The sequence below is a fragment of the Rhinoraja longicauda genome, chromosome 2 (assembly GCF_053455715.1).
Source record: "Rhinoraja longicauda isolate Sanriku21f chromosome 2, sRhiLon1.1, whole genome shotgun sequence".
Classification (NCBI taxonomy): domain Eukaryota; kingdom Metazoa; phylum Chordata; class Chondrichthyes; order Rajiformes; family Arhynchobatidae; genus Rhinoraja; species Rhinoraja longicauda.
The window spans coordinates 15,709,034-15,735,432 of NC_135954.1; the positions used below are offsets into that span (position 1 = coordinate 15,709,034).

Consider the following 26,399-nt stretch of genomic DNA (forward strand, 5'->3'; position numbering starts at 1 on the left):
GCACGCCCTCAATAGCAAGAATATCCTTCCTCAAATTTGGAGACCAAAACTCCACACAGTACTCCAGGTGCGGTCTCACTAGGGCCCTGTACAACTGCAGGGCCGTGAGCCTGAGGTGGACCAAGGGAAAAGACGGCAGCAGCGGCGGTAAGACTGGGCGCTGGTGGAGGCCGAGGCCTGGGCTGGGCGTGGCGCTGGACCTGCCCTTGGCTCCCCCATCCCCCCTCCTCTCCCCGGCCGGCTCAGCGCCTTCCCCACGCCGCCCAGAGTCCAGCAGCATCAGCGCAGCCCCTGCCCCCGAAGGCCGTCAGTGGGAGAGCCGCTCCCATTCACCCACCACACTGAACATCCCCACACTGGGACGGGATGGGACAGGACTCGACTTGACACTCGCCCCCCCCCCCCCCCACCGCCGCTCCACCAAAGGCGGCCGCCCGGGCCGGGAGGCAGGGTGCTACGCAACCTCTGTTAGTCGGCGTCCGGGCCTACGTTGCCCCCCCCCCAGCTACCGGGTCTAATACGTACGGGACAAGGACTGTCCCGTATGGGACAAGCCAACTTAGCCCAAAATACGGGATGTCCCGGCTAATACGGGACAGTTGGCAACCCTAATTGCAATGGTTTTCTGCATCTCACGCTCTGACAGGGAAGAGGTGATGTGCCACCCAGGCACAGTTGGGCTGTTCCCTGGGCACCGTGGATGATGAGAATGGAGTAGCTTAATAATTGTTGACAAATTCCACTTAGACAGATTGTCACAGAATCATATTCACGTAATGAACAGCTTTCCACTGAGGAGATACTGTCACCGTGCTCCGATGTTTGCGAGAAGATGGCTGATCGGATGCAACACCTGTTTGAACAGACAGCCATTAACACTAGTTGCAGGATAATTGATTTACTGACTGGATCTCGGGGATGTCACTTGAGAGGATTTTTCACATATGGATTGGCCCAGCTCAGCAACTCTGCCGGTCACAATAATGTCACAGGACAGCACATCCTGGATAAAATGCTTTGTCTTTTAAACAGAGATTTTGGTGTTTTCATTCTCTTCTTGCAAAGTCACAACTGTACCATTGTGGAGGGAACCCTTCACTGTGTGTACATAAGGAATAGGAGCAGGGGTTGACTAGACAGTCTCTCAAGCCTGTCCACCATTCACCAACATCACAGAGCCATAAAGTCATACAGCGTGGAAACAGGCCCTTCAGTCCAATTCCTCCAAGCTGACTAAGAACTAACTTAGTTCTACCTGCCCGTGTTTGGCTCATATCCCTCTAAACCATGTGCCTGTTCTCGTGTCTTTTAAATGCTGTTGTTTAACACTCTTTGGAGTGTTTTCAAGACCGAGTTAGAATTAGGTCTTAGGGCTAAGGGAATCAAGGGATATGGGGGAAAAAAGCAGGAACGGGGTACTGATTTTGAATGATCAGCCATGATCATATTGAATGGCGGTGCTGGCTCGAAGGGCCAAATGGCCTACTCCTGCACCTATTTTCTATGTTTCTATGTTTCTGCCTCAACTATCCCCTCTGGCTCGTTCCCTGTACCTACCACCCCCCCCCCCCCCCCCCCCCCCCCCCCCCCCCCCCCGCTGAGTGAAAAAGTTGCCCCCTGAGATTCATATTAACTCTTGGCCCTCTCACCTTAAACATATGCCCTCTTGTTTATGATTCCTCTACCCTGGTAAAAAGACTCTGTGCACTCTCCCTGCCTATTCCCTATGATTTTATACACCTTTATGAGATTACCTGTCAACCTCCTGCACTCCAAAGAATATCATGGATGATCTGAACTTGTCCTCAACTCTGATTCCCCCCTCTTCCCCCATAACTCTTGACACCCTGATATTTCAAACACCTGCCTGTTTCAGCCTTGTTTAGACTCAGTGAATCATTCTCATTCCTTTTGGGTGGAGAAATCCAAAGGCATACAGCCCTCTAAAAGAAATTCCTCTTAACTCCAAGTTAAATAAGCAACCTACTTATTCTGAATATTATGCCCTTAATTTATTCACCCCCATGAAGGGAAACATCCCATCTGCGCCTTCCCTGCAAAGCCCCCCTCAGAATCTTTTTAATGTTTGATTATTTCTCTATTCATGCTTAATCTTGCAGTGCAGCTATAGATAGGGGGCATTTTGATGAGTCACGCTGACTTATTTCACTTGCTGTTTCTGGTCTTCACTCAAACTGATTATGTTTGTAAAACAAGACACAAAGTGCTGGAGTAACTTAGGCAGCATTTCTGAAGAACGTGGATTGATGACATTTTGGGTCGGGACCCTTTCTGACTATATTTATGTTGATCTTTTGTGCTGTGGCCATTTCTCACGACTGTACTAAAGTCATTTTTTTTATTAACAGAGATACCCACCTCCTTTTCAGTTCTGCCTGTCATGACTTTAAAAGATTCTAAAGCTACAGATCTATCAAGTTTCTATTGAGCATAAGCAAACATACAGTGGAGACCAGATGGAATCTATCCAAACTCAAAATACATTTTGTTTATATACCTCTTCGGTGCCAAGACAATAATTGATAATCAAATATGCAATTTCAGTGGTAACTTTACATAGTTTTTAAGTATGATAAATGACTCCTGAGGCTTGAAATGTGTTCACAATAGAAGCACATCATAAGCGACAAGACTAGCAAACATTTCCCCGGTGTGGTACAAATAAAGGAATATATTATTATATTATTTTTGATGAGACTCGCTGGTTTGCATTTTTTATTCTGAAAGCTTCTGAAAACTTAAATATTCAACTTGCACTTTGTTTATGATGAGGGGTGGCTCTTTAGGTATACCAACACTTTAAGTATTGATTAACCAAAATATTACATGACCATTTGAGGTCGTAAGTGACCAAGTAACTAGTTTGGAACCTTCCATGAAACCATTCCAGATCAGTGGCAAAGAACCCCCTTTAACAAAGCAAATGTACATTAAGTCATAAGTGATAGGAGCAGAATTAGGCCATTCGGCCCATCAATTCTACTCCGTCATTCAATCATGGCTGATCTATCTCTCCCTCCTAACCCCATTCTCCTGCCTTCTCCCCATAACCCCTGACACCCGTACTAATCAAGAATCTATCTCTGCCTTAAAAATATCCATTGACCTGGCCTCCACAGCCTTCTGTGGCAAAGAATTCCACAGATTCACCACCATTTGACTAAAGAAATTCATCCTGTTCTCCTTCCTAAAGGAACATCCTTTAATTCTGAGGCAATGACCTCTAGTCCTAGACTCTGCCACTATTGGAAGCATCCTCTCCACATCCACTCTATCCAAGCCTTTCATTATTCAGTAAGCACACTCTCCTCCTAATCTATATAATCTAGAAAAAGAGATAATATACCAGGCCAATTAGAAGGGGAAAATTCTAGGAATAGAACCTGCTTAGTCGATCAAAATAAGTAAAGAAGACTGACAGACATTGAGGACACCTCAAGAAGTTCTCCTCCTCTCTTTGACGAAAGTAAAGAAGACTGCCTACATCACTCTCCAGCCTTGATTGGTGTTAAAGGCTACTTGCCTCTCTTTCACAAGGTAAACCTACCTTGTCAATCTTTGCTGCCAAAAATATTTGCAAAGAAAGTCAACTTGTTTCATTAAGAGTGGTGATGAAAACACAGTTGGAAGAAATAACCCTCGGGGAGGCTTTTGTTCTGGAGTGTTTATGATTTCCTTGGGAATACTGCAGGACTTTCTAAGCCATGGTTATTAATGCCATTCAATACCTGCTTTGGGATTAAAGGGGGAATTGCTTCAGAGGCAATTCACATATTGGTAATAACAAGCAATGTGACTCCGTAAACTGAAGCCAACATCCACAGCTTATGGTCAAGAAAATATCTTAATAATTTTGGTGTTGCAAGTGTTTTACAATTTTCGATCAATGCTTATTGGTAATTTATACTCTAGAAATTGTGGCAGATAATTATCTGAATTTTAAATTAAAGATTTATACATGTGGGCTTCAGAATAATATTTCCATTAGTTTAAGTTCTGCCAGTCAACACCAACAGGAGCTTCACTTTAAGAAGTACAATGAATAGACGTTTATTCAGAAATGTATAAAATTAATCTCCATCAGGTCTGCAGAACTAACATGTATACTGTAATAAAAAGAATTTGCAAATGCTGGTTTATACCAAAGATAGACACAAAATGCTGGAGTAACTCAGCGGGTCAAGCAGCACCTCTGGAGGGAAAGGACGTGATTCTTTCAGTCCGAATCCTTCTTCAGACCTTCTTTTCATTCCACTACTGCACAAAATCAGGCCATTTAGCGCACCGAGTCTGTGCAACTACCAATTTTTTAATGGAGATTAAATGGAATTTGGAGATATTTTCATTATCTCCCTCCAGATTCTACCTACACTGGGGCAATTTACTCTGGCCAACTAACCTACTAACTCTCTGATCTTTTGGGATGTGGGAGGAAACCAGAGTTCTGGAGGAAACCCTTGTGCTCTTAGGGGGAACATGCAGACTCCTCGCATCTATCACTGGAGACCAATTCTCTAAATGCATTCAAGAGAGAGCTAGATAGAGCTCTTAAGGATAGCGGAGTCAGGGGGTATGGGGAGAAGGCAGGAACGGGGTACTGATTGAGAATGATCAGCCATGATCACATTGAATGGCGGTGCTGGCTCGAAGGGCCGAATGGCCTACTCCTGCACCTATTGTCTATTGTCTATCACATTTAAACTGAAATCACTAAATTTCTGAATATTTCTGATGAAAGATCATCAACTGGAAATTTAGTGATTTCAGTTTTAGTCCCACAGCTACTCCTACCTTTTTTCTGTTTTTATTGCAATCTTCCAACATCTACCGTATATTCAATAGAACTGATGGTTGCGCAAAGGTAGAGTTGCTGCCTTACAGCACCAGAGACCCGGGTTTGATCCTGACGACGAGTGCTGTCTGAACGGAATTTGTACACGCTCAGTGTGACCACATCCATTATCTCAGGGTGCTCCGGTTTCCTCCCACACTCCAGACATACAGGTTTGTAGGTTAATTTGGCTTCAGTAAAGACTACAAATTGTCCCTAGTGTGTAGGATAGTGTTAGCGTACAGGGATCGCTGGTCGGCGCGGTCTCGCTGGGTCGAAGGGCCTGTTTCCATGCTGTATCTCTAAACTGAACTAAACTAAAACTGAACTGAAGATTAATCTCAGGACACAACTGCAGTCAAAACTCTCTGGTTTTGAAAAAATGTTTGCGACAACACAGGAGTTGCTGAGTGAAGATAGACTCAAAAAGCTGGGGTAACTCAGCAGGGCAGGCAGTAACTCTGGAAAGGAGGAATGGTTGACGTTTCGGGTTGAGACCCTTCTTCAGACTCGACCCAAAACGTCACTCATTCAATAGACAATGGACAATAGGTGCAGGAGGAGGCCATTTGGCCCTTCGAGCCAGCACCGCCATTCAATGTGATCATGGCTGATCATTCTCAATCAGTACCCCGTTCCTGCCTTCTCCCCATACCCCCTGACTCCGCTATCCTTAAGAGCTCTATCCAGCTCTCTCTTGAATGCATTCAGAGAATTGGCCTCCACTGCCTTCTGAGGCAGAGAATTCCACAGATTCACAACTCTCTGACTGAAAACGTTTTTCCTCATCTCCGTTCTAAATGGCCTACCCCTTATTCTTAAACTGTGGCCCCTTGTTCTGGACTCCCCCAACATTGGGAACATGTTTCCTGCCTCTAACGTGTCAAACCCCTTAATAATCTTATACGTTTCGATAAGATCTCCTCTCATCCTTCTAAATTCCAGTGTATACAAGCCTAGTCGCTCCAGTCTTTCAACATATCCTTCTTTCCAGAGATGCTCCCTGTCCCGCTGAGTTCTCCGGCTTTTTGTGCCTATCTTCGGTTTAAACCAGAATCTGAAGTTCCTTCCCTCACAGTTGCTGACTGCCATTTGTGTTTCCTTCACAGGAACGTGAGCTCAGCCGGAGAAGAAGCCCGGAGAAGGATGAGGGAATGCGATGGCCTCACAGATGCGTTGCTGTTCGTGATTCAGTCCGCTCTGGGGAGCAGTGAGATTGACAGCAAGGTTTGCCCAATCTCAGATTTTATTTTTACAACATGTGAGGCAAGGAAATGGGTTGGGGTGGATATTCAAACTTAGGCTCTTTGATGTCGCTTATATATTTCACTTCAAAGAGAATCATTGCTCCCCAAAATGAATGTTAAAAAAACCCCAAGTTATTTTATGGAGGATCACACGTAAAATGTTTTTCATCTGCGACACCTGTATCAATAAATCAGTATAAGCTCTTGCAATTGAGATATATATTTTTAAAGAATATAAGAAGTCTTCATTAAAGACAGCATCTTCTGATCTGAAGCCCTCTCCATTACATGTGTTGCGAATGCAACTAAAGGTCTTTGGGTGCAATATTACATATTTATTATTATTCATTGAACATCAGACCAATAATGACGCCCAGCATATTGTGCTATCCACTCTGAGAAGCAGTAAGTATTCCGTTATCTGATTGTCGCACAGGGCCCGAGCTAATGGTTGATCTTATTACACTGAAGTAGAACAGAATAGGCAGCAATCCTCAGTACCCTGAATATTATCAATGACCTTCGAGCATCAGGACCACTGGTGATTGTGAGCTTGTCATTAGAAAGGAATAAGTCATGGGAGGGCGGCAATTGAAGTTTGGCTGTGCCGTGAGGAGCAAGTAAACTAAAATCAGACAGCTTTAGATTCAGGTGTGAGTTTGTGCTAAGTCGTCGTGATGGGGGAACTATTGCTCCATGCCCACGAAGACCAGACTGCAAGGGGAGCCTGACAAAAATGTATGGCTTTACGATAGGTCCCGATTCAAATGATGTCAAACCTAACAACTCACATCAAAGAGTCCTTGCAAACATTTCCTGATTAGTACGGGTGTCAAAGGTTATGGGGAGAAGACAGGAGAACGGGGTTGAGAGGGAAAGTTAGATCAGCCATGATTGAATGGCAGAGTGGATTTGATGGGCCAAATGGCCTAATTCTGCTCCTATGACTTATGAACTCAAGTGTCAGAAAATAATTAATAACCTGAGAAGGGAAAAGGAACCAGTGTAGTTGCTTTTAGAACGTGACTGCAGGGGATCGTGTGTGCCACCAACTTGCTCAGATTTTCATTCGATAGTTTTTTTCTCGTATCTTGAAATTCCTTGAAATTCGAGATCTTCGGTTTCCTCCCACACTCCAAAGACGTACAGGTATGTAGGTTAATTGGCTGGGTTAATATTTTTAAAAAATTGTCCCTAGTGGGTGTAGGATAGTGTTAATGTACGGGGATCGCTGGGCGGCACGGACTTGGAGGGCCGAAAAGGCCTGTTTCCGGCTGTATATATATGATATGATATGATGATAAAAGGAGGCCATTTGGGTCTATCAAGTATATGCCATTGTTCAGAGAAGTCCCACCAATTTGTCTATCACAAATCCCTAATCAATATTGGCGCGCAGACTGATAACAGCCTTTGTTTAATTACTTGTGTAACAGCTTAGTGGGTATTGGTGAGATACCAGAACTCCATATTATGCCAAAAGTGGCCCGGTTTTGCTTGTCAAAGTAATCCACTGTGTGATTCACCAATGCTGATTTCCTAGATCTGACAACTGGATATAAAATCAACTTTTTAATCATCTTACCCTCCAAACTCCCACAATCCAAAACCCAAACAAGACGTTACAAGCTCACAAGTTAGAGAAGTAAAATTAGGCCATTCGGCCCATCGAATCTACTCCACCATTCAATCATGGCTGATCTCTACCTCCTAATCCCATTCTCCTGCCTTCTCCCCATAAACCTTGAGACTCGTTCTAATCAAGAATTTGTCTATCTCTGCCTTAAAAATATCCACTGACTTGGCCTCCACAGCCCTCTGTGGCAATGATCAACCACGCTCTGCTAAAGAGGTTTCTCCTCACCTCCTTTCTAAAAGAGCGCCCTTTAATTCTGAGGCTATGACCTCTGGTCCTGGACTCTCCCACCAGTGGAAACATCCTTTTCACGTCCACTCTATCTATGCCTTTCGTTATTCTGTAAGTTTCAATGAGGTCCCCCCTCAACCTTCTAAACTCCAGCGAGTAGAGGCCCAGTGCTGTCAATAGCGCATCATTTGATAACCCACTCATTCCTGGAATCATTCTTGTAAACCTCCTCTGGACCCTCTCCAGAGCCAACAGATCCTTCCTCAGATATGCAGCCCAAATTACACCATATCTTTTAGTGGAGGTCAGAGCCAATCTCTCTCGCCCATAGAAAATGATTTTGTCCACAAATCACAGGGATGCAAACTGGTGTTAGCAGTGAAGGCTGTACCTGCAGCAACCCCATGGCAATCAGGAGAGACGTGGGGACCGACTACTGGTGGCAACAAAACAAATTGATTTCATGCTTAACATGTCACTTTAATTATGCTGGAATGAAAGTGTTGTATTTTAATTATCGTGGAAGTTTGGAATAGGATGTGCGAGAACTTGCTGTCACATTAACACCAATGCTAATGGCATTTCCTATTATTTATGTGTGTGTTTTCAAGCAGGAATAGATGAATGCTTGGACGTGAATATCCAAGCAAAACTCTGTACGTTACTAATAGCTTAGCAAAATCAAAATCTCAACCTGCCTTTTCTCAAAACTTATCACATTTGCTCATTACTTGGCCAGTAAACCCAGTGCAGGAAATTAATGCTTATTACTGCAAATATATTTGTTACGTTAAGCCGGTGCCATCTAGAGGTCTCATGGCTAACTACTTGAACACTAGTGCCTTTAATAACCCCCTGAATATTGGCCGAGCAAAATTTCTATCCTTTACTTGAATTGGATCTGAAGTGAAAAAATATGGGTATGGGGAGAAGGCAGGAACGGGGTACTGATTGAGAATGATCAGCCATGATCACATTGAATGGTGGTGCTGGCTCGAAGGGCCGAATGACCTACTCCTGCACCTATTGTCTATTGTCTATTAATTGCTCAATTAGATGCCACTTTTGAAGAACCATCATGCGTAAAATAGATTCCTTCTGTCCTGTATATTTTTGTGGTGCAACATGATTCACTATGTTTGTTTTGACACCACAGACAATTGAGAACTGTGTCTGCATCCTGAGGAACCTTTCTTACCGGCTGGCAGCAGAGACGGCCGTGGGGCAGCAGATGGGCACGGACGAGTTTGACGGTCTGCTGTGCAGCGACAGCAATGGCAAGGACAGCGAGAGCTCGAGTTGTTGGGGCAAGAAGAAGAAGAAAAAGAAGGGCCACAACCAGGTGATCAATGGGCCCAGCCCATTCACACATAAGGCGGTGGGTGTATGGAACAAGCTGCCAGAGAAGGTAGTTGAGGCAGGGCCCAGCCCATTCACACAAAGGGCGGTGGGTGCATGGAACAAGCTGCCAGAGAAGGTAGTTGAGGCTGGGACTATCCCAACGTTTAAGAAACAGACAAGTACATGGATAGGACAGGTTTGGAGGGATGTGGACCGAACGCGGGCAGGTGGGACTAGTGTAGCTGGGACATGTTGGCCATGTGTGAGCAAGTTGGGCTGAAGAGCTTGTTTCCACACTGTATCACTCAATGACTCTTTGAGAACATGAATGGGAACAAGCCCAGCTCAGATACAGGAGTGGGGAGCGTTTGATGGGGAATGGGCCCAGCTCATATGGGAAGTTGGGAAAGGGGCAAGTTTGACTGGGGATTAATATATTTGCAATTCATGAGCATTCAAGAAGTCGAGGGTGTTTAATTGTCATATGTACTAACCAGGGAATAACAACATTCTTACTCGGAGCAGCTCAATAGGCCAATAAACGCAAAACACATTAACAAAATGCTTTTTTTTTTAAAATTCACTAAATTGTAATTGTAATACGAGGTCTCCATATTAGTGCAAAAACCAGGGCTATCTGTGCAACCAGAGCCACAGTCCATGTAAGTTTAAAGTTGTTGAGGTTAGTTCGGGCCCGTTCCTGTGCTGTACTGTTCTATTTTCGTTGAGATACAAATGATCTATTCCTGCTTTCAGTTCTGTTTTTTCTTTCGTTTGAGACTGTGGAGTTGAGTGAACAGCTATAAATGTTTCCCTTCCCCTTAACTTTGTCACATCACCTCTTTATTAATCCTGGGAGCCAGGAGTTCCCTTGACGATGCACATGAAAAATGAAACATCTGGTAACAGACACAAAACTCCCTCAAAGGTCCCATGTGAAGTAATTTCTTGCTGGGTTTTTGGCAAAAGAACAACAAAAAACACAAGGAGATTTTTTAAAATGGAATGGACTGTGATGATCTAAAACACGCTGCTGGGAAGGGTAATGAATGTAGGTCAAAGTAACTTTCAGCATGGAATTGGACATGTACTGTGGAATACAGACACACAAATAAATTGAGCTCCACAAACCTGAATCACTGTTCAGCTGGATCATGGCTGATCTGAGTCTTTGTTCCACTTATCCATCTTGATTCTGTCACTGTTGTTTCTATTTTCACAAACGTCTGCTAACACCTCTGTTTTATTTTCAATTTAACCAGCCTTAACAGTATTTCATAAGTTCATAGTCATAGAGCTACTCCAAAGTCACACTCCAAAGACGTACAGGTTTGTAGGTTAATTGGCTTGATATAAATGCAAAAATTACCCCTCGTGTGTATAGGGTAGTGTTAGTGTGCGGGGTTCGCTGGTCAGTTCAGACTCGGTGGGCCGAAGGGCCTGTTTCTGCGCACTATCTCTAAACTAAACTAAAGTATGTGCGGCACGGTGGCGCAGCAGTAGAGTTGCTGCCTTACAGCGAATGCAGCGCCGGAGACTCAGGTTCGATCCTGACTACGGGCGCCGTCTGTACGGAGTTTGTACGTTCTCCCCATGACCTGCGTGGGTTTTCTCTGAGATCTTTGGTTTCCTCCCACAATCCAAAGACGTGCAGGTTTGTAGGTTAATTGGCTGGGCAAATGTAAAAATTGTCCCTAGTGTGTGTAGGATAGTGTTAATGTGCAGGGATCGCTGGGTGGCGCGGACCCGGTGAGCCGAAGGGCCTGTTTCTGCGCTGTATCTCTAAATCTAAAAGAAAATCTAAAGTAAAGTAAAGGCTAGGCAGGCTGATTGATGGGCACCCCTTCTGTTACCCTATACATTCATCCCGACCATCATCAGTTTATCATCTACAAAATGCACAGCATTTTACTCATCCAGCCAATTCCACTGGCACCAACCAAACCCATGACCTTTGCTACCACGAAGAACAAGTGCAACAAGCGCATGGAAACATCACCACCTGCAGTTTTACTCCAAGTAGTTCACCATCTTGATTTAGAAATTTAGAGTCATTTACAGTCCTTTACAGTCACTGGATCATTTAATTCCTGGATCTCATACCCAACACTACTGTGGGGGTAAAACCTTCATCAGAACAACTGCAAAGGTTCAATAAAATGGCTTTACCACCATCACTTGGACAGGTACATGTGTAGGAAAGGTTAAAGAGGTATATGAGGTATATGTGGCAGGCAATGGGACTAACTTTGATGGGGTATCTTGGTCAGCACGGACAAGTTGGGCCGAAGGGCCGGCTTACTATGCTGTTTGGCTCTATAACTATCTTTATTAGGGGAGTTGGGAATGGGCAATAAATGCTTTCCTTGCTTGTAACGCGCATTCTCTGAAAATTCATTAAAAACAAAAGGTGCTTATATTGTGCATCAGTTTAGCAAACAGGCACGAAAGGTGCACAAATCAAATGCAGTGTTTGTGAAATGCTGTTGGGACAAAATGGAAAACGGAGAAACATATTGCAACATTCGTTGGGAGAATTCTGGTTCATTGGGTGTATTCAGGACAGAGAAAACAGTGAAGCAGAAATCTGGCTTGTCAAAGGTGAGAGAGGTGTCTGGAAACAACAGCAGCTGTTGTCAAACCATTGAAAAATGAATTCATCAGTATTCACAGCAGAGGAGTTGACTGGTGTTGCCAAGTCTGTAAACAGGTTGTCAGGGGATACCTTGAGGTGAGCAACAAAGAAGGGACTTCTCAAAGGACATGGGAATCAAAGCCATTGATGGCTCGCACAGCATCAGACCCAAATGGAGCAAGTCCAATATAATCAGTGCCAGAAGAGCAAATCAGTCTCAAACCCTAAGTATTCATTTTGCTGCCGAAAAAGCCTGAGTCACAGCACTGCCAAGGAAGTGTTAGGTTGTTATTGCATGGGCAAGGTGAATTACATGTAGCCATAAGATAGATAAGTAAAGGGAGTTTTCAACTGAGCGGAACAAGACTGTAAGTGAATTTCACAGACGAACATATTGTATTATAGGGACGATGAAAAATTCAATAGACAATAGACAATAGGTGCAGGAGGAGGCCATTCGGCCCTTCGAGCCAGCACCGCCATTCAATGTGATCATGGCTGATCATTCTCAATCAGTGCCCCGTTCCTGCCTTCTCCCCATAACCCCTGACTCCGCTATCCTTAAGAGCTCTATCTAACTCTCTCTTGAATGCATTCAGAGAATTGGCCTCCACTGCCTTCTGAGGCAGAGAATTCCACAGATTCACAACTCTGACTGAAAATTCAGATGTATGGAAGGTATTCCAAGATTTTTCTAAAATGATAGCTGGATTAAGTAGGATATGCTAATGATGATATCAGCCCACTTTGAGTAAAGGCGCACATATTTTGTAATTAAAATAATTGGTAGTCTTCAGCTCAAGTAGGGTTGTGAGTAGAGAATTGGACAATGGCAATGGATGTAATTTAATTCCTCTATCAAAACATATTTTATGTGGCCATTGTGATTCCTTTGTTCACATTTCTAATGGGAAGTGTTTTTTGTTTGTGATATTGAGGTCCCAGTGGACGCAAGCGAAAGATCCCTCATCAATAGCTGACAAGCCACAGAGATCTGCTTGTATTATTTCCACAACCAAACGCAGCAAGAACTAATCAACTGATCGTTCATTCCGTTACTGTTTATAGGACTTTACTTCACAGAATGTGCCCACGACTGACACAAGCAATATGCCAACATCACCTATCGGTTACAAAGCACTAGAGACACTCTGAGAATTTGAAAATATGCTTGACAATTTCAGGCACTCTCTGATTTCCTTGCTCTCCGTGTCAACTTTCATACAATAATTATGCTTTTCCATCAGTCATGCTGCCGTACCTTTCACCACTAGTGAAAGGCGGAAAACAACGTTTAACTGCATTACATTATATATTCTCATAGTCGTATCCCCATAAAGCAAATTACCATAATGTGTGTACAGACATAAACTTGTTCCTACACAGTATTATGGTTAGTGTCATACAGCACGGAAACAGGCCCTTTGACCCAACCTGCACACACCGACGAAGAAGCCCCTTCTAAGATATTCCCATTTGGTCCATCTCTCTCTCTCTACCTTTCCTCTCCGTGTACCTGTCTAAGTGCCTTTTAAATTTTGTTATTGTACCTGCCTCAACTATAGACAATAGGTGCAGGAGGAGGCCATTCGGCCCTTTGAGCCAGCACCGCCATTCAATGTGATCATGGCTGATCATTCTCAATCAGTACCCCGTTCCTGCCTTCTCCCCATACCCCCTGACTCCGATATCCTTAAGAGCTCTATCCAGCTCTCTCTTGAATGCATTCAGAGAATTGGCCTCCACTGCCTTCTGAGGCAGAGAATTCCACAGATTCACAACTCTCTGACTGAAAATGTTTTTCCTCATCTCAGTTCTAAATGGCCTACCCCTTATTCTTAAACTGTGGCCCCTTGTTCTGGACTCCCCCAACATTGGGAACATGTTTCCTGCCTCTAACGTGTCCAACCCCTTAATAATCTTATACGTTTCGATAAGATCTCCTCTCATCCTTCTAAATTCCAGTGTATACAAGCCTAGTCGCTCCAGTCTTTCAACATATGAAAGTCCCGCCATTCCGGGAATTAACCTAGTAAACCTACGCTGCACGCCCTCAATAGCAAGAATTGAAACAGAATAAAGTAATAAAGTGAGAAGAAGGTAGGAGGTGGACTTATAGAATAGCTTTTGAAGCTTCTGGATGGTACTACTCATCTATCCATGTACTCTTTGCACATATGGCAAACTCTCGCAGCCAAAAAGTGTTGCCCAAGCCCCCAGCTTCCCACGTACCTACCACCGCAGTGGTGCACTGGCAATGATGAGGGTGACAGCATAGGAAGCAATGAAAAGCAGATGAAAACAACGACTCCTGATGGAGGCAGGAGAGTGAGAGCCAAGTTCAGGAGAAAAGGGTACAATGGGAAAAGAGTACGGTGGAGAGCAGCGAGCTGAACTGGAGTCATAAGGAATTGTAGAATTAGGCCATTCGGCCCATCAAAGAGTGGGTGATATGCTGTTGACTTTTGATCTTTGCCATGTATAATGTGTTTTAATACCGGACCTTTCTGTGGCTTCTGAGGGACTGAGCCCCCACCCCTGTACCAGGCCAATGACATGTGGGGATCAGTTGGCCATATGTTATGGAAGGAAACACTTGCTCCCAGAACAACATGCACCAAGTTTCTCTGCCACCCTCCAGAATATTTGACATTTATTTCAACAGGACTACAATACAAAGACAGGCATTATAAACCACTGGTCAGACCTCATTTTGAGTATTGTGAGCAGTTTTGGGCCCCATATCTGAGACAGGATGTGCTAGCATTGGAGAGAGTCCAGAGAACATTTACGAGAATGATTGGGTTAACATATGCGCGTTTAAAGGCACTGGGCCTTGCTTTAGCGTCATAGAGTGATACAGTGTGGAAACAGGCCCTTTGGCCCAACTTGCCCACAACGTCCCAGCTACATGAGTCCCACTAGCCTGCGCTTGGTCCATATCCCTCCAAACCTGTCCTATCCATGTACCTGTCTGTCTAGCTGTTTCTTAAATGATGGGATAGCCCCAACCTCAACTACTTCCTCTTTCAGTTTAGAAGGATGAGGGGGGACCTCAATGAAACTTACCGAATAGTCAAAGGCCTAGATGGAGTGAATGTGGATATTTCCACTAGTGGGAGAGTCTAGGACCAGAGGCCATAGCCTCGGAATTAAAGGATGTACCTTTAGAAAGGAGATGAGGAGCAATTTTTTTAGTCAGAAGGTGGTGAATCTGTGGAATTCATTGCCACAGAAGGCTGTGGAGGCCAAGCCAATGGATATTTTTAAGACGGAGATTGGCAGATTCTTGATTAGTACGGGTGTCGGGGGCTATGAAGAGAATGTTGGAGAATGAGGTTTAGAGGGAAAGATAGATCAGCCATGATTGAATGGCGCAGTAGATTTGATGGGCCAAATGGCCTAATTCTGCTTCTAGAACTTATGAACATGCAAGCCCGGTGTAGAAATCTCATCAGAGTCGTGCGTTCGATCGACAACACGAAACATCCAGTGGGGATTTCTGAGTGATGTGACACAACCTGGAGATGGTTGTTAGCGTGCTTCAGTCATGATTAAAAGCAGGTGGTGCTGAGGAATTTCTAAGCACACCTTTCATTTCCATGCTTGAACGGTTGAGCTGAGAACTGTTGTTCACATCTATAGTTCCAGTCCCACCACAGGGTTCTGTATGAGACACAAAATCTGCAGCACTGAGGCAGACTGCAGCAGCTATTAAGGGAGGTGCCCTGGGAATCATTATTCACGTGAACCCGCAAAAAAAACTTCACAAATACTTCAGGTTTTAAACAGATTCACTTATCGCACGGCCCGATGGGAAATTTAATTTCATGCCCCATGAAGATCCGTTTTATTTTCCCCCAGATAGTTAAATTGCACATTTAAACAAAATTTCGGAAGGGCGATTGAAAAATTTCAGATAAAGGTCGGGGTAATTTACGGAACTTCCGTCTGACATAGGGCAACGGTAGCTCTTAAACTCAATCCAGTATCTACGTGGCCTTGAGTAGTGAACCTTCACACACACACACACACGCCTTGTGCTTTTATTAATTGCTTTTCTTCCCATCACAGCATAAGCAAAATGTGATGTTTCTAAGAACCCTGCAGGTACATGGGTCACTTCACACCTTGCTGGCAGCAGAGAGCTGCAAGAGATTACTTTACTCCCAGAGCATTTATCACTGCCTAGACTGATGTGGAACAGAGACGCCAGCAAAAGGAAAGCTCAGCTTTCCCCTCCTCCACCCCCCCACCCCCAAATTTAAAAACAATCAGAAAGGGTATCCCATTTGTCCTTGCTTTGTCTTGTTTATCTATTGTGCTCGGTACACAATGGAAGAGATAAATATCAGGAAGGGAAAAAGCCCTGCAGACTGAAGAAGGGTCTCGACCGAAAACATCACCCATTCCTTCTCTCCAGAGATGCTGCCCATCCCGCTGAGTTACTCCAGCATTTTGTGCCTCACTTGCACTTCAACTGGCTACCGCGTTGCGCCAAGGCACTGTCTGCCCCAATCCACACCATGACCCGCAGCCATGCATGCACTTTGCTGCGACAGAGAAAATCTGCAGGACAATGGGGAAGAAACAATCCTTGAAATAAATAGAGAAAACGCTGGAAATACTCAGCAGACCAGGCAGCAATAGACAATAGACAATAGACAATAGGTGCAGGAGTAGGCCATTCAGCCCTTCGAGCCAGCACCGCCATTCAATGCGATCATGGCTGATCACTCTCAATCAGTACCCCGTTCCTGCCTTCTCCCCATACCCCTTCACTCCGCTATCCTTAAGAGCTCTATCCAGCTCTCTCTTGAAAGCATCCAACGAACTGGCCTCCACTGCCTTCTGAGGCAGAGAATTCCACAACTTCACCACCCTCTGACTGAAAAAGTTCTTCCTCAGGAAGGACCTCTTTGCTCCTATACTCAACTCCTCTTGTTACGAAGGCCAACATTCCATTGGCTTTCTTCACTGCCTGCTGTACCTGCATGCTTCCTTTCATTGACTGATGCACTAGGACACCCAGATCTCGTTGAACTCCCCCTCCTCCTAACTTGACACCATTCAGATAATAATCTGCCTTTCTATTCTTACTTCCAAAGTGAATAACCTCACACTTATCTACATTAAACTGCATCTGCCATGTATCCACCCACTCACACAACCTGTCCAAGTCACCCTGCAGCCTTATTGCATCTTCCTCACAATTCACACTACCCCCCAGCTTAGTATCATCTGCAAATTTGCTAATGGTACTTTTAATCCCTTCGTCTAAGTCATTAATGTATCTGTGGAGAGGGGAGCATCGTTAAGATTTCAGATCCTTGACCCTTCAAAGTTCTTCAGCCGGTTCATTTTGGTCATGTAAGTGCCGACGGAGGTTTATCTTAAAATCCCATCTGGTTCACGGATGCTTTTTGGACCAGGAAGCCATCTGCCCTATATCATATCATATCATATATATACAGCCGGAAACAGGCCTTTTCGGCCCTCCAAGTCCGTGCCGCCCAGCGATCCCGTACATTAACACTATCCTACACCCACTAGGGACAATTTTTACATTTACCCAGCCAATTAACCTACATACCTGCACGTCTTTGGAGTGTGGGAGGAAACCGAAGATCTCGGAGGAAACCCACGCAGGTCACGGGGAGAACGTACAAACTCCGTACAGTGCAGCACCCGTAGTCAGGATCGAACCTGAGTCTCCGGCGCTGCATTCGCTGTAAAGCAGCAACTCTACCGCTGCGCTACCGTGCCGCCCTGGGAATTGTTTTGTGTCATACAATGATTTTGAACTGGGAGCGACGCGATTTCAATGTAAAAGTAGGTCAGTGTGGCAGTGGGATGGAGCAGCAGGCAAGAGGAAGGTCAGGCTTCCAGGTGTGTGCTCTTCTGCCTCACCCAACCTCTTCCCTCTTTGGCATACAATGCAGGGAAGGTAACTTGTGTCCTTTCATCCCTTCTCATCATCCAGGAACCTAAACAGTCTTTTAAAGTGAATCAGCGATTCACTTGGATTTCTATTTGAGACTGCTGCATTCAATGATTACAATGTGCTCTCCTCGATACTGGAGAAACTAATTGCTTTACAGAGCAGACACAAAATGCTGGAGTAACTCAGCGTGAAAGGCAGCATCTCAGGAGAGAAGGAACGGGTGACGTTTCGGGTCGACCTATTCCTTTTCTCCTGAGATGTTGCCTGACCCGCTGAGTTACTCCAACATTTTGTGTCTACCTTCGATTTAAACCAGCATCTGCAGTTTTTTTCCCTGCTTTACAGAGAACCTGCATTCCGAATGCATGCAACTTCAGTTGCACATCTCCCCGATCGTCTCCTAACTGCCCACTAAAGTGGTTTAGCAAGGCCCTTTATTGCATTGGCACATAGCTATTAATTTATTGGATTTGTACCCAGAGGTCTGCACTATTGTGCTGGAGAGTTCAATCCCACTCTGGCAGCTGGAGAGTTTGAATTCAAGTAATTAAATGTATTTCTAAAATACTTATTTGGCTGGAAAATACTTGTAAACATTGTGCAATTATGAAAAGTGCTCCATGAATGCATCTGTCTTTGATTTTGATCCAGCAATGATTAAAGCAGTGACTTTGCCTTTCTCACTTAATCTGTGAGAGACCTTATCCCCAGCTCAGAAGAAAAGCAAAGCTAAGTGAGGATGAAGCAATTCTCCTGTAAAGGTTTATAAGGGATCACAAACATCTACATAAACCAGGCTGCTTTGTATTGCTGTGCCATTCTTATTCCTCTGTATCAGAATAGAGCCTCTTTTTAATACATCATCTATTGTCCGCACAGACAGGAAGATAAAGATGCACAAGAATGGGCTGTGCAGACGAATTCATCAGTGAAAATATTGCTCCATGTAAATCCCCATTGCATTGAAAAAATCTTAACGAGATTTGGTGTTTCTTTAAAAACGTGCTCATGTTGTTTCTACGAAGGCAGCTAACAACATAACTCACAGACGAGCCAGTCATTAGTGCGATACTATCTGCTTCACAGGCATGTGTACAATGCACATTGTGGGAAGGCTGATGCTGAGCATGCTATCTTGCTCAGTGGAAGTGATTTTAACTAAGCCATATCAATTCAGCTGCACGTTTTACACCCCTCCGCGCTGTTCGGACAAGGAAGCAGCCGTTTAAAAGTAGGCTGCACAGCAGTGATATCAGAAAGTACATATCACTCTGAGTGTGGAAACTAGAACTCTGCACTCCAGAAAACTGGTGCTGCCAACTCAATTGAAAATACCAAAACTGAGACTGATAATTTTTTCTTAGGCAAGTGAGTATGAATAAGAAACCATGGCAGACGTGTAGAGTTGAGCTATAGATCAGCCATGAACTAACTATATGGCAGATGTGGCACGGTGGCGCAGCGGTAGAGTTGCTGCCTAACATCGCCGGAGACCCGGGTTCGATCCCGACTACGGGTGCTAGCGCTACGGAGTTTGTACGTTCTCCCCGTGACCACGTGGGTTTTCTCCGAGATCTTTGGTTTCCTCCCACATTCCAAAGATGTACAGGTTTGTAGGTTAATTGTCTTGGTATAAGTGTAAATTGTCCCTAGTGTGTTAGATAGAACTAGTGCACGGGTGATCGTTTGTTGCCACAGTTGGGTGGTCAAAGGGCCTGTTTCCATGCTGTATCTCTAAAGTATAAAAGTCTAAAGTCAAAGCACAAAGTGCTGGAGGAACTCAGCAGGTCAAGCAACATCTGTGGAGGGAATCGACAGGAGATATTTCGGTTCGGGACTCTTTGTTGAGTTTTGCTCAAGATTCCAGCATCTGTAGAAGGGTCCTGACCTGAAACATCATTAATTTGTGTTCTCCAGATGTGCTGCCTGACCCACTGAGTTGCTCCAGCACTTTATGTCCTTTACTGAAATTTCTTGCATCTTAATGGTTTTCTAATTCCTTCACTCTTTCGTTCAACCCAGTCAGAACGAAAACACATAGCCACTCCCTGCTCTACTTCAAACCAAAAACCCCCACGATCACACACACACTAGGGACAATTTACACTTATACTGTCAATTAACCTGCAAACCTGTACGTCTTTGGAGTGTGGGTGAAAACCGTTGAAAACCCATGTGGTTACGGGAAGAACGTACAAACTCCATACAGACAGCACCCGTAGTCAGGATCGAACCCAGATCTGTGGAACCGTACGGCAGCAACTCTACCGCTGCGCCAATATGCTGCCCTTTGCTTGAGAAAACCGTGACATCTTTTGTGCTTTATTGGTTCTGACTGTGTGTCAGGATTGTTGTGCATTCTGAGGGTCTTTAGAGAGTCCTTACCTATCTTACAATGATGTGGAATTGGGAAATTTCTACAAAAATTACGTGAACATTTCAAGAAATATGAATGTGTCTTGATGTCCACAACATGACATGTTTTAGCAGAGTACCTAGTACTCTGACAACCAGCACCTAGTTCTTGCTTTTACTCTTGATCTAATTAGTCAAAGTTGGGTAGTACTGCTTGTGATGGAAGTATATTAAAATTCTGAGAAGCGTAGATAGTCAGAACCTACTTCCCAGCGTGGAAAAATGTTAAAAACCAAAGGGCACAGCTTTAAAGTGAGAGAGGCAAAGTTTAAAGGAGATATGTGAGGCAAGTCGATTTATTCACAAAATGCTGGAGTAACTCAGCAGGTCGGGCAGCATCTCGGGAGAGAAGGAATGGGTGACGTTTCGGGTCGAGACCCTTCTTCAGACTGATGTCAGGGGGGGCGGGACAAAGGAAGGATATAGGTGGAGACAGGAAGATAGAGGGAGATCTGGGAAGGAGGAGGGGAAGGGAGGGACAGAGGAGCTATCTAAAGTTGGAGAAGTCGACGTTCATACCACCGGGCTGAAAACTGCCCAGGCGAAATATGAGGTGCTGTTCCTCCAATTTCCGGCGGGCCTCACTATGGCACTGGAGGAGGCCCATGACAGAAAGGTCAGACTGGGAATGGGAGGGGGAGTTAAAGTGCTCGGCCACCGGGAGATCAGTTTGGTTAATGCGGACCGAGTGCAGGTGTTCAGCGGAGCGATCGCCGAGCCTGCGCTTGGTTTCGCCGATGTAAATAAGTTGACATCTAGAGCAGCGGATGCAATAGATGAGGTTGGAGGAGGTGCAGGTGAACCTTGTGAGGCAAGTGTTTTGCACAGAGAGGAATAGTGCCTGGAACCCGCTGCCAGGGATGTTGGTGGATGTAGATGTAATAATGGTGTTTAAGAGGCTTTTAGATAGGGACATGGTTTCGCAGTGAATGGAGGGATGTGGATCACATGCAGGCAATGGAGTTCAGTGTAACTTGGCATCATGTTTAGTATGGTTGTTAATGGACCAAAGGGCCTGTAGGTGCTGTATTGTTCTATGTTCTTAACTGCTGAGAAACCTTCATTCAAAATTCTGCTCCTTGGTAGAAGACAAAAGGTTATTCACGTTGCCATTTTATTTGTATTTGCGTGCTTACGTTATTTTTTTTTCCCCTTTCCTAGTGGGATGGTGTTGGACCTCTCCCGGCAGCGGCAGACCCACCAAAGGGTATACAGCTCCTGTGGCATCCTTCTATAGTCAAACCCTACCTCACACTTTTGTCAGAATGCTCGAATCCAGATACCCTTGAAGGGGCAGCGGGAGCCTTACAGAACCTGGCTGCAGGGAGCTGGAAGGTAGGTCCATAAAGTCTGTGCTTGGATGTTATACTTACGTTCTCTAAGTCTACCAAATGATTCTGTGTAGGCCAACGGAAAGTTCCCCTGTGGACATAATCCAGTGCAGATGGGGGTTCAAAAAAGGTTTTCCCATTTTACCAGCCCCTTCTCAACCTCCTGACTGCAATGTTACAGCTTGCCTCTGGAGTGATGCTGGACAAATGGGAAACCTTGTCATCTCCATAATTTAAAAAAATCACCCCAGTGACATAAAGAACTTACAATACGCAGATGCTGGTAAACATACTCTCTCGGAAGTTGAGTTCTACATCATAGATACATGGATACATAGAAAATTGCTGCAGGAGTAGGGCATTCGGCCCTTCGAGCCAGCACCGCCACTCAATGTGATCATGGTTGATCATCCACAATCAGTACCACGACCTGCCTTCTCCCCATATCCTTTGATTCCACCAGCCCTAAGAGCTCTGTCTAACTCTCTTTTGAATATATCCAGTGAATCAGCCTCCACTGCCTTCTGAGGCAGAGAATTCCACAAATTCACAACTCTCTGGGTGAAAAATGCTTTTCCTCATCTCAGTTCTAAATGGCCTACCACTTATTCTTAAACTGTGGCCCCTGGTTCTGGACTCCCCCAACATCGGAAACATGGTTCCTGCATCTAACGTGTCCAATCCCTTAATGTACATGTTTCTATAAGATCCCCTTTCATCCTTCTAACTTCCAGTACATACAAGCCCAATCATTCCATTCTTTCATCATATGACAGTCCCGCCATCCCAGGAATTAACCTCATGAACCTGCGCTGCACTCCCTCAATAGCAAGAATATCCTTCCTCAAATTAGGAGACCAAAACTGCACACAGTACAGAATAAATGCAGAAGAATCACTAATGCTTTTAAGGCAGAGCTTGACAGATTCTTAATTAGTAAGGGTGTCAGGGGTTATGAGGAGAATGGGGTTGAGAGAGAAAAATAGAACAGCCATGATTGAATGGCGGAGTGGACTTGGTTGGACAAATGGACTAATTCTGCTCCTGGAACTTCTGAACATGTGCTGTCTCTGCAAAACATTCCAAATCCAAATGCAAGATGCACAAAGCAATGTCACTCCGAAAGCCAACATCTCCATTGAGGCCCTGATCGTGTTCAACCAGATTGATTGGCCAAGTTATTCACATGCTTGTCAGCAGCCACCTCAATTTCCCTGCTGGGATAAATAAAGTTCTATCATATCGTAAATGAGCACTTTGCTAGGAACCCAGTCATGGCAGGAGATTTCCAGGAGGACAGAAAAACACTTTGAGGATATTTTAAAACTCTCCTTGAAAGGAATGTAACATTTTCACCGGTTCAAAATCTAGGAAGTTACTGAGTGTGCACAGCGAGGGCCATTTAAACACAGTATCCCAAGCTAGCCAGACACCTGCCTGTCGAACACCATCTGCTGCACCTCTGGCAAAGTCTGTGAATCCCACATGGCACTATTCAGCCAACTCAGAACTCGCAAAACTGGAACCAGAGCAGATCATCCTGGAGCCCAGGGGATCACCTGAGGAGCAGCAACAGCTGTGTTTTCCTGTCTTGAGAATTTCCAGCCTGGTGTTTTCTGATTCTCCAGCCTTCTCCAGCCCCACAGCACTCTGAGATCCGCAAAGTTGGCCATGTGTGTCTTCCACCAATCTTAGCAGCTATTCTTTTGACTTTCTTGATCCTAGCCTTTACAAACCTCTAAACTATCTCTAAACTAAATCTGTTGCAAACCTTGTAACTCTTTAAAATTTTCCACAATTTCCTAACAATGATGCATTTTGTCACATTCCCATGTGTCATTTTTCCGTGTTAATAAACCTAAATAAAAACCATCTGCCCATCGAAGAACCCCCCTCACTTATAGAAACATAGAAACATAGAAAATAGTTGCAGGAGCAGGCCATTCGGCCCTTCGAGCCTGCACCGCCATTCAATATGATCATGGCTGATCATCCAGCTCAGTAACCTGTACCTGCCTTCTCTCCATACCCCCTGATCCCTTTAGTCACAAGGGCCACATCTAACTCCCTCTTAAATATAGCCAATGAACTGGCCTCAACTACCTTATGTGGCAGAGAATTCCACAGACTCACCACTCTCTGTGTGAAGAAATGTTTTCTCATCTCGGTCCTAAAAGACTTCCTCCTTATCCTTAAGCTGTGACCCCTGGTTCTGGACTCCCCCAACATCGGGAACAATCTTCCCGCATCTAGCCTCTCCAACCCCTTAAGAATTTTATATGTTTCTATAAGATCCCCCCTCAGTCTTCTAAATTCCAGCGAGTACAAGCCTAGTCTATCCAGTCTTTCTTCATATGAAAGTCCCGCCATCCCAGGGATCAATCTGGTGAACCTTCTCTGTACTCCCTCTAAGGCAAGAATGTCTTTCCTCAGATTAGGAGACCAAAACTGCACACAATACTCCAGGTGCGGTCTCACCAATGCCCTGTACAACTGCAGCAGAACCTCCCTGCTCCTAAACTCAAATCCTCTTGCTATGAATGCCAACATACCATTCGCTTTCTTCACTGCCTGCTGCACCTGCACGCTTGCTTTCAATGACTGGTGCACCATGACACCCAGGTCACGTTGCATCTCCCCTTCTCCTAATCGGTCACCATTCAGGTAAAACTCTGCTTTCCTGTTCTTGCCGCCAAAGTGGATAACCTCACATTGATCCACATTATATTGCATCTGCCATGCATTTGCCCACTCGCCTAATCTATCCAAGTCACTCTGCAGCCTCCTAGCATCCTCCTCGCAGCTAACACTGCCACCCAGCTTCGTGTCATCCGCAAACTAAGAGATGTTGCATTCAATTCCCTCGTCCAAATCATTAATATACACTGTAAATAACTGGGGTCCCAGCACTGAGCCTTGCGGTACCCCACTAGTCACTGCCAGCCATTCCGAAAAGGACCCGTTTATTCCTACTCTTTGCAGTTTCTTATGTGGATCTATTACCTTCCAGGCTTTGTCTTGCCACTCCACCCTTCCAGTTTTCATCACCACCCCCCCCCCCCTCCCCTTTACAATCAGTCTGAAGAAGGATCCCAACCAGAAACGTGACCAATCCATGTTCTCCTGAAATGTTGCCTGACCCGCTGAGCTACTCCAGCATTCTGTGTTTAGTTTAGTTTAAAGATGCAGCGTGGAAAGTCCTTCAGCCCACCGATCTGTAGCGACCAGCGATCCCCCCGCACCTTAACACTATCTTACACACATGAGGGACAATTTAATATTCAAATTAGATTATCCTACAAACCCGTACGTCTTTGGAATGTGGGAGGAAACCGGAGCACCCGGAGAAAACCCACGCGGTCACAGGCAGAACAGGTATCTTCAATTATAAAGCAGCATCTGCAGTTCCATGATTCTAGATGAATACTGTACATGTTGCGACAGCCACACCACAACTTTCTGCATTGACAAAATCTTTAGGTTCAATGGAATTTGTGATGCTTCTAAATCACGATTCACTTTTAACGTGTATTGTCACTGTTTATGAGATTATTCTACATTTTTCAAACATGCTTTTTTTTGTTCTGTTTCTAACGTGTTTATAGATCTATCTAATGTTTCATTCACTGCGTTTATCTGATGAGAAAAATTGTGTCCCCCTGTTTGCATTAAATGAACGAAAATCAATTTTGCATAGTCAATAGTCAACAGTGTGCTCCTCTCCAGCTTTTCCCAGTATTTAGAAAGTGCCAAGTTCCTCATTTTGACCAGAATTAATCACTGAGACCTGATTAGCTATGGGGAAGGAGGGTGCGTCAGACACTAAATAATTACAGTAGTTGAATGATTTTCAGGAGTTTGGAACTAATCAGTGGGCATCTTCTTTTGAAAATAGTAACAAACATAGAATTACTTAAGAAGGGAGCAGCTTTTCAGATTCATTAGAGTGTTGCAGTTCAAAAGAGTTATCAGGGAAAACGTGGCTTTAATTCCTAGAGTACAGAAGACTAACTGGTAATCTAATGGAGTCTTGAAGAAAATTGAGAAGAATGGAGACAGATAGAAACCTTTAGTGGGTGGGGGAACAGAAGAAGGATTGAACATTGCACTCAACGTTATTCCCCTTATCATGTATCTGTACACTGTGGGTGGCTCGATTGTAATAATGTATTGTCTTTCCGCTGACTGGTTAGCACGCAACAAAAGCTTTTCACTGTACCTACCAAGGTACACGTGACAATAAACTAAACTAAAAATTAAAATGATCTAAAGGAACCAGAATCTTAAAATTAGAGTTAGGCTGTTCAGGAAACCCTCCCTTGAATAAGCGGTTAGGGAAATAAGGAGCACTTTGTCACAAATGTTGTTGAGATATGGGGGTGGTGGGCGGGTGGGAGTGAGGTGGCTGAACATTACAATTTGTTAGGTTTTTGAAGGTAAAGAGTAGAGTGTGGGTAAGGTGGTAAATGGAGCTAAGGTATATATTGAAATGCAAAAGGATAATTGAAAGAACTTGAAAAGCTAAATAGTGTAGGAAAATAACTGCAGATGCCGGTACAAATCGAAGGTATCACAAAATGCTGGAGTAACTCAGCAGGTCAGGCAACATCTCAGGAGAGAAGGAATGGGCGACGTTTCGGGTCGAGACCCTTCTTCAGACTCTGAAGAAGGGTCTCGACCTGAAACGTCACCCATTCCTTCTCTCCTGAGATGCTGCCTGACCTGCTGAGTTACTCCAGCATTTTGTGGAAAGCTAAATAGTTCACT

General features: G+C 44.5%; 1 protein-coding gene across 10 annotated transcripts in view; it reads left to right on the forward strand.

Annotated features, from left to right (window-relative positions):
• ctnnd2b (catenin (cadherin-associated protein), delta 2b) overlaps window positions 1–26,399 on the forward strand; it is a 775,275-nt gene that overhangs the window by 686,804 nt on the left and 62,072 nt on the right. For all 10 annotated transcript variants that reach the window (XM_078415264.1, XM_078415272.1, XM_078415320.1 and 7 more), the window contains 3 exons: window positions 5,962–6,079; window positions 9,123–9,308; window positions 21,463–21,636. In XM_078415264.1, the coding sequence (XP_078271390.1) occupies window positions 5,962–6,079; window positions 9,123–9,308; window positions 21,463–21,636 (478 nt within the window). The remainder of the gene's footprint in view (window positions 1–5,961; window positions 6,080–9,122; window positions 9,309–21,462; window positions 21,637–26,399) is intronic.